Raw genomic sequence first — 9,198 nt, forward strand, 5'->3', positions numbered from 1 at the left:
TTCTTTCTTTCTTTCTTTCTTTCTTTCTTTCTTTCTTTCTTTCTTTCCTTGAATTAAATACTGAATACTGTTTTTCAAGACAAATCTCATTATGTAGCCCTGGCTGTCCTGGATCCTGGTCTGTTGGTTTTATATATTTGATAATATTAATATAACTTGGACTAAAACGAGCACCTCAGCTGTTGAATAAAATAACGTTACATAGATTGTCTTTGATAGTTGAGCAGCTGGTAAATGCCTCTAGTCCCAGTTGTTCAGCAGGCTGAGTCAAGAGGATTGCTTGAGGCCAGGAGTTCTAGGCCAGCCTGTACAGTATAAGACAATATCTCTTAAAATAGCGGAAAAAGGACAGAAGAAAGTATAACTTCTCAGCCTAGTGTGTAACTTCCAGGAAATGGGTTGTTTTCATTTATATCGACAGGCTGAAGAGACAAAACTGTAAAGTGCCTTCCTTCTTGGTCAGAAAACATCCCTTGCGGATGGAAGTTGCTAAAATTCATATTTTGACCACTGTCCTCTTCCCTTTCTTGTTTTAGAGATACCCTCCTCTTGTGAATATGTTAAAATTCTGAAGTTTTTAATTGTTGTTTTTGTTTGTTTTGTTTTGGTTTTGGTTTTTTTGAGACAGGGTTTCTCTGTTTTAGCCCAAGCTGTCCAGGAATTCACTCTGTAGACCAGCTGGCCTTGAACTCACAGATATCCACCTGCTCTGCCTCTAGAGTGCTGGGATTAAAGGCGTGTGCTACCACCACCCAGCCTAAATTCTGAAGTTTTAATCATTAAAACAAAGTGTTTGGCGATAGAAAACATAGTTTATACCATTCTTGCTTTGTCTTTCTGTTTTATATGCTTTTTAAGTGGGTAGAGATTGGGTTCACATTCATCTTATGGATACTGAAAACACTAACTCAGTAATGTTTTCCAGGCATGTTTATTTGTGGCTTTGTCCTTTAGTCTGTAACATCAATGAGTTTCCTGATTAGATTTTGTAAATCTGTTCCATTGCCTGTCTTCCTTTTCATATTCCCTCCCTTCCTTCTGGTTTCCTTTCCCCGTTAGCTCTGTTAGGATTCCTGTAATACTTGAAGGAAGCCTATGAATTAATGAGTGCAGGATACTTGGCTGTCCTTTGTTAGTGTCTTCATGCCAGTAGCTTGGTTGCAAGTGTATTCTTTGAAACATGTTACTTTAAACAGGGCTGAACCCATGCCTGGAAGGTTGTCTTTCTTTGAGGTCTTGATTCCGTCCTTCCCTCCTTTCCTCTTTCCTTCTTTCAGTTTTAAACTAAATGAAATTTAGTTACATAATTGATTTTGAGGAAGGGTTGCTCTGCAGAACTAACTCACAGAGAACTGCCAGCCTCTGCCTCCCGAGTGCTGGAATTAAAGGCATGCCCCACTACACCCTGAAGTTTATTTTAGTTTTGATTATGTGTCTCTCTCTCTCTCTGTGTTTATGTGCATGTGAGTATGGGTGTGGGTTTCCTTGGAGAACAGGGCGTCCATCAGATCTGGAATTATAGGCAGCCATCTAACATGGGGTGATGGGGATTTGCACTTGGGGTGTTCTTAGGTGCTGAGCCATCTTTTCAACCCTGTGTCGATTTTGTTTTTGAGACAGGGTCTGCTGTTCCCCTTGAAAGTACTCTGTAGCTAAAGATGACCTTGAACTTCTTCTGATCCTCCTGCCTCTGCCTCCTGTGCAGGCTCTGGTTTTATGCAGCACTGGCTATGAGACCTTCGTGCAAGTGAACCTCACAAAGAACCCCACAGCCGAGGATCTACACAGCCCCTAACTCCTGCACTTGGTGAACAGTGGGCAGTAAATACCTGCTGGCTAAGCTGACCTCCACTAGTTTTAATATAAGGCAGTTGGAAGCGTGACTTTTGTTTAAAAATGAGAGCTATTTTTCTCAACACTCATGCTCTCCCAGAGTAATCAGAGCCGTTGACGGCAGCGTGGACGTGATAGACGTGTTGTGAAGGCATCCCCTGTTAATTTTTAGCGTCTACGTGAGCAGAGTAGGGGCTGCCGAACGAGATTGGAAAACAGTCGTGTTCTTCCCGGTACCGTTGCCTCTGATCACGTGACGAAGTGGAATTCTGAATGCAGCTCTTCCTCTCTGTGAGTCAGTCCCTGACTAACCTGGAAGATAGAGTTGATAGTACGCGCTAATGGTTTTCATAACAGCCTGCCTTGAAGCCACGTCTGACTTGCACCTTTGTGTTATGACACTCAATAATACTTTGTCCCAGTGGGAGTTGCTTATCAGCTTGACACGGCACCAAACATTTATTTTTGGTTTTAATCCTTCCTGTAAGTTTTGCTGTTGTTATGAATCATAATGTAAGTATCTGTTCTGTGATGGCTTTTAGGTGGCCCCCGTATGAAAGGGTCCTTTGTCCCCCAAAGGGGTATCTGTCTACAGGTTGAGTAACACTGCAAAGTGTAAACCATGTTTCATGCTTGATCTGGCCTAATCCTGATATTGTAAGTGTATTTTCTTTTGTGGTCATGGATGAGCAATTTCTAGAGGTCTGTTGATCATGGCACTGAATGTGGAAAGCAGATAAATAATGCAGGGCCTGGAGCAGGTATTAAGAAGATTATTGTAGTGGTTTGCAGAACCTCTGAGGTGCCTGGTTCAGTAGGTAATATCAGGTAAATGGCGTGGTGTGCTTTGAGATACTGTCTCCTTGTGTATTCTTAGGTGATGTGGGAGGCAGCTTCTTTGCTGCCATTTTGTGTTTCTTCTGGCCTCTGACGTTAATTGCAGTCTGGCTTATAGTGCTACGTTCTTCATGATTTTTTCATTTTCTTCATGATTTTTTTTCATTTATGCGCCTGTGTGTTTGTGTGTGTGTATGTGTGTGTGAAAAAGGGAGAAAGGGGAGAGGGAAAGAGGGAGCATATGTATGAGAGTGCATGGCATGTGCGTGGAGGTCCCGCAGAACTTTTTTTTTAATTTTTTATATTAATTACAGTTTATTCACTTTGTATCCCAGCTGCAGTCCCCTCCCTTCTTCCCTTCCAATCCCACCCTCGCTCTTTCATCTCCTCCCTGCCCCTCTCTAAGTCCACTGATAGGAGAGGTCCTCCTCCCCTTCCATCTGACCCTAGCTTATGCGGTCTCATCAGAACTGGCTGCACTGTCCTCCTCTGTGGCCTGGTAAGGTTGCTCCCCCATTCAGGGGAGATGATCAAAGAGCCAGCCACTGAGTTCATGTCAGAGACAATCCTTGTTCCCCTTACTAGGAAACCCACTTGGATACTGAGTTGCCATGGGACACATCTGTGCAGGGGTTATAAGTTATCTCCATGCATGGTCCTTGGTTGGAGTATAAGTCTCAGAAAAGACCCCTGTGCCCAGATATTTTGGTTCTGTTGCTCTCCTTGTGGAGTTCCTGTCCCCTCCAGGACTTTCTATCTCCCCCTTCTTTCAAAAGATTCTGTGCACTCTGCCCAAAGTTTGTTTATGAGTCTCAGTATCTGCTTTGATACAATGCTAGGTAGAGTCTTTCAGTGGCCCCCTGTGGTAGGCTCCTGTCTTGTTTCCTGTTTTCTCCTTCTTCCGATGTCCGTCCTGTTTGACTTTCCCCGCAGAACTTTTTGTCTTGAATATTTCTCTTTTTCTTTACTTGGCCCCCTGTGTCTCTGCTGCATTGCTTTTAAATTGCTGTCCCTCAGGGCCTTCATATCTACACTTGCATGAGTTTTCAAATCTATTTGTAAGATACCTCTGGGTTTCTTTGTTTTTGTTTGTTTGTTTTTCTCTTTCTGATCTGACAGTGAAGAAAGTTGACTCCCTCTCAGCTACTACGTTAGTTTCTTAGGTCTACACACCTTCCAACACGCATGCTTAAAATACTTGGGATTATCTCTTCCCGAGGCTTGAAGCCTGAGATGGAGGCCTTGGCAGGATCCTTTCCTGAGGCTGTAGGTGCCTGGTCAAACATGAGTGTCTGCCTCTGTCTTCATGTGCCTTTTGTGTGTGTGCACACCACATCACACCCCATTTACCTTTCTCTCGTAAGAGCAGCTGCCACTGGGTAACCCAGATGAGCCAGAATGGTCTCTCCATCTCAAGATCCCTAACTTCCCTGAATGCTGGGGTCAGTGAGCTCTTCTGTGGCTTGCCCTCCCTGTCCCTCTACCGACCACAGCTACCCAGGCTTCTCAGCACCTTTGTTCACCTTCCATTTCACCCCAGCCTTCTCACTTCTCTTCCCTGTGTTTCAGCCATCTCTGCCCTGGGAGCTGTCCAGCTCATCTTCCTTTACGCTCCTGTCCTCCTCAGAGCCTCTGCTCAGACCTCCATGGGCAGAAACGCCCTTCCCTCCTTGTTCTTCATTCTCTGAGTGTTGCAAATGGTTCTGCCAGCCTCTTCCTCTTGGGCCACAGACATACTCAGACCCTCCCCTTCTAAGGAATCTTCTCTTCACTTTGCTGGCTGCCCAATTTACTTTAGTGAAGTGTGCTATCCACTGGACCATTGACTTTTTTTCTTTCATTTCCAAGTCACTGGTCCTTGAAAGGCTGGAAGGGACTGCCTCCTAGCATTGTCAGGAGGTGGGGTATGATGATGACTGCCCCTTTACTCACAATAAGGATGTGGTTTTCTCAATGCCCCACCTCAATTTCTTTCTCTCTAAGTGGGAGTAATATTAGTGATCATGGAGTTGATTAAGATGCCTGGCAAAGCACATTGTATGTCATATGTCAGATATTTTTTCCTAAACTATCTTTCTGTTTTATTGTGCTTTGGTTTTTTTTATTTAAGACTTACTTCTATTTAGGCATCCACAGAGGCCAGAGATGGGGTCAGATCCCCCGGAATTGGAGTTACAGGCCACTGAGAGCCACTTAACGTGGGTGATGGGGGCTGAACCCTAGCCCTCTACAAGAACAGCAAGCACTCCTACCACTGAACCATCTTTCCAGCCCTTAGTCTCTCAAGGTTTTTTTCTTTGTAGCCTTTGCAGCATTCAACCTAGTTGACTTCTATTTGCTCTATAGATTCCTCTGAGGTTATTTTGGGGTCGTTTAGTCTCAGGCTTCCAGTGTGTCATCTGCATACATGGGCTCGTCACCTCCTTATATCCATTCCAGATCATTTTCCCGGCAATTCGCCAGTCTAGTTTTCAGCTTGCGCTGTTACTTGCATGTTTCCTAGTTGTGTTTCCTCTTAGCCGCAATCCTACCGTTATAACCACCACCAGGCTGCCTATTCCTCAGATCCCTTTGGAAGCGTCTGTTCACTTGATCCTGAGCCACTTAAAGCAAGATGTGTCTCAGCAATCAGGAGGCTGGATATCAGTGCTGGAGGCCTTTCTGTCCAGTGACACTCCTGTGTCCCTGCGCATGGTGCAGCCCTCACCGTCAACACTCAACACTTGCAGTGAGCCGAGCTGGATGTGGAAAGGGTGGTTGACACAAGTTCTTTACAAATCTCTCTCTCCCTCCCTCTCTCTCTAGCAGAGAAGGAAGCAGGTTCATGAAGTTCCTGTCACAAGCCCCAGGTAGAATGCCTAGCTGCTTTTGTAAACTCTTGCCTTTTGAAGTTATTTTTTTTTCTTTCCTTTCCCTAAGGTGTTTTTCTTTCTTCTGAAAGGATAACTGGCAAGCAAGTTGGGTTTATGTCTCATTATGTAGAGGAAAGTAGAAAATGAGCTAACTACAGAACACACAGTATGGTTTTAATTAAGCAGGTTTTTTTTTTTTTTTTGTATATTTCTGAGTTGTCTCAAGACACAGGGTAAAGCTGAGAAAGATTTCCTTATTGATATTCTGAATTATAGTTTCTTAAAATTGGAACAAAAATTTTAGACAAGAATTCTTTTTTTCTTTAGGTCTTACCAGAGAGCAATTGCATTTTATATTAGTGATAACTAGCCAGGATTTAGCTGAGTGCTGGTCAGTATGGTTGTATGATGTTGGGGGACTTTGTCCTGAAGTTCTGTTTAGTGTGACGTGGTGACGCATGACTGTGTCCTTCGTGCCGGCTGCGCTGTGTTTAAGTACATCTCCATCTTCATTCCCAAGTGGGTTCTCGTCTTTAGGGACCAACTCCACTAGGGCCACTCACCAGAGGAATGTAATGTCTTAGCTGCAAATGATTTCAAATCAACTAATAGATTTCTTCCCGCTGTTCAGCATTTCCCCAGCTCTTCCTTATATCTTTCTCCGTCCATGCAGTGGTTAAAAAAATAAATAAATCATCCACCTCATGATAATCTATTTTTTTTTAAACAGCTTTGTTACCTGTAACTGAAAGTATGTGTATTTTAAGGATTATGTCTGTAAGACTCAGCAAAGTGCCCCGCACACTTAGCATCTTAGCATCCATATAAGTGCAAAAATGTAGTACAGGTGTGTGGTTTCTAACTACATGATAAATGCAAGTCCAAACAAGTCAAGTTTAATTATAAGACTTCTGGAAATCGTGAAGACATCGTCATCACATCTACTTTAGTGTGCGTGCATGCACATGCCAGCGTGCACATGGAGGTCAGAGGACAGCTTTCGGGAATCACACTTACCCTCTGAGCCTTCTCATAGCCCTTGATGTACATTAAAATGTATGACCGAAGTAAAACCCAGATTCCCGTTTACCTCCTCTTCTCGCATTGAAAGTGAAAGAAGTTATGTTGTGCCGGGATTGAACCTGGGGCTCCTTGGATGCCACGGGAGTACTCTCTCCCAATGGACACAGCCCAGCCTGGGCTTTCTTTTTGTGAGAGTGTCATTACCCTGCACAGTGACAGGGTAATGTGAACTGAGTCTTGCTGGTGCTTGACTGTGCTGTGGAAATGAGCCTCTTGTCTGAATGGAGACCTGAAGGGTTGGCTTTGTGATGAAACTGCTTAGCATGGGAGGGGCTTTAGGAGACATCCCTTGCATTGCTATCTCTTTAAAACGACAGAATTGGAGAACTGTAGGCTGTCCCAAGTAAGGCCCCCAAGGAAGATCTCCTGACTTAGTTCCCTGCCTGCTCAAGGCGGTATAACACCTGAGTCAGGGCGTTCTGAAATCTATCATTTCATAATTTCTTCAAGAGATAGAAATTAGGGGCCTGCTTTTGAAACACCACAAAAAGGTAAAACAATCGATTTTTTTTCTAAGTTGATAACTTAATTTTTTTAACTTTTATTAATTACACTTTATTTACTTTGTATCCCTCATAAACCCCTCCCACCTCCCCTCCTAATCCCACCTTTCCTCCCCCTTCTTCACACATGCCCCTCCCCAAGTCCACTAATAGGGGAGGTCCCCCTATCAGTGATCTGATCCTAGTCTATCAGATCTCATCAGGAGTAGCTGCATTGTCATGTTCTGTGGCCTGGTAAGGCTGCTCCCCTCTCAGGGGGAGGTGATCAAAGAGGAGGTCAATCAGTTTGTGTCAGAGACAGTCCCTGTTCCCATTAATATGTAACCCACTTGGACACTGAACTGCCATGGGCTACATCTGAAAATAATCACTCTTAAGCTGTACAGTGATGGTTGATTTTCATACTTTGTGATTGAAATGAATTATAGTACTTTAAACAACTGAGTCATACAAATGATCCAAGAAGCTATCAATTCTAAGTTACTACTCCTTTCAGACATGCTTTGTGGGGTTCAGGAAGGATGACCCGGGTGATATGTAGACCCCTCTGGTATTATGGTGTTCTGTAGACAACTCTATCCTGGTGTTATGGTGATTTGTAGACCCCATCCTGGTGTCATACTGATCAGTAGACCCCATCCTGGATTTATGTTGATCTGTAGACCCCATCCTGGTATTATAGTGATCTGTAGACCTCATCCCGTTGTTATGGTGATCTGTAGATGTCTTTATCCTGGTGTTATGGTGATCTGTAGATGACTCTTTCCTGTTGTTATGGTGATCTGTAGACCCCATCCTGGTGTTGGGGTGATCTGTAGATCCCAGCCTGATGTTATAGTGATTGATAGTGTATTAACTGTCAGATAAGAGATTCTTACCTTAATGGAGTTTGGGAATTAATATAGAATTTTAGAAAGTGATATTTGACCATATATAATATAATATATAATAAATAACTTTTTTGGCAATGACTAATGTTCATACATTTTGTAGAAGTTAAGGAATTTTGTTACAGTTTGTGTGTTTAGTCTTGTTCTGTTAGCTAGATGGACCTTGGCACTTAATTTTTACATTCAAAGTTACTATTTTTGTGCACACACGTGCATGTGCATGCACTCAAGCGTGACAGTGCACATGTGGAGGTCAGGGGACAACTTTTGGAAATCAGTTTTCTTCTATGATATGAGTACCAGGGGCTGAACTCAGGTCACTGGGCATGGGCAAGCACCCTTACCCTCTGAGCCATCTTGCTGGCCCCCATTTTAATTTTTATAAGTCCATTTGTTTCTAAGTTTTTAAAGCAGAAAATAGTCACCTTGTATTTTGTTTTCCCCTTTGGCATGGTAGATAGATAATCGAGTGTCCACTTTTGGGGTACTTCGCTTAATCTGAATATTATGTTACTAAGAAAAATTTTGTTGTATCATGACCTTCATTCTCTCTTTTGCCTTTTCTTTCACAGCCAACACATACCTCTTTATGGTACAAGCTAGAGGTATCATGCTGAGAGAGAACGTGAAAACAATCGGACATATGATCAGGCTGTATACGAATAAAAATACTACGCTCAATGGGACAGGTAAGGCTGTGTCCTCCTTTGCCTACCATTTGAGTTGCAGATCAGTTAAATGCTAGCTACTTGGCCTGCACATAGTTTTTGGTTAACGCGGGGTCTGCCTCTTAGGAAGTGCACCACTAGATGACTGGCGTCCTTACTAAGTGTACTGCCGAGTGGTGTCTTCTTAGCTTACCTCCCACGAGATTGGCATCCCATACACAGGTATTTGCCTGGTTGGCCCAATACTCAGTAGATGGCTAGATTCACTGCATTCAGTGCATTGCTGTTCATTCTACTGCTAGTTTGGCATCCCCTACTTGTGTATTCTAGATCATATCCCGTACTAAGTGTTCTGCTAGATTATTATTTTTAATACATTTTTTATTTATTACAATTTATTCACTTTCTATCCCAGCTTTAGCCCTCACCCTCATCTCCTCCCAATCTGCCCTCCCTTCTTCACTTATCTCCCCCATGCCCCTTCCCCAGTCCACTGATAGGGAAGGACCTCTACCCCTTCCATCTGACCCTA

General features: G+C 43.3%; 1 protein-coding gene across 1 annotated transcript in view; it reads left to right on the top strand.

Annotated features, from left to right (window-relative positions):
- LOC129690158 (serine/arginine repetitive matrix protein 3-like) overlaps positions 1-8,681 on the top strand; it is a 26,636-nt gene extending 17,955 nt beyond the window's left edge. Inside the window, exon 4 of the mRNA XM_055625718.1 lies at positions 8,571-8,681. Coding sequence (XP_055481693.1) covers positions 8,571-8,601 — 31 coding nt within the window. The 3' untranslated portion in view covers positions 8,602-8,681. The remainder of the gene's footprint in view (positions 1-8,570) is intronic.
- Positions 8,682-9,198: the final 517 nt, after the last annotated feature.

The sequence above is a fragment of the Psammomys obesus genome, unplaced genomic scaffold (genome assembly GCF_907164565.1).
Source record: "Psammomys obesus unplaced genomic scaffold, mPsaObe1.curated_primary_1811, whole genome shotgun sequence".
NCBI lineage: Eukaryota > Metazoa > Chordata > Mammalia > Rodentia > Muridae > Psammomys > Psammomys obesus.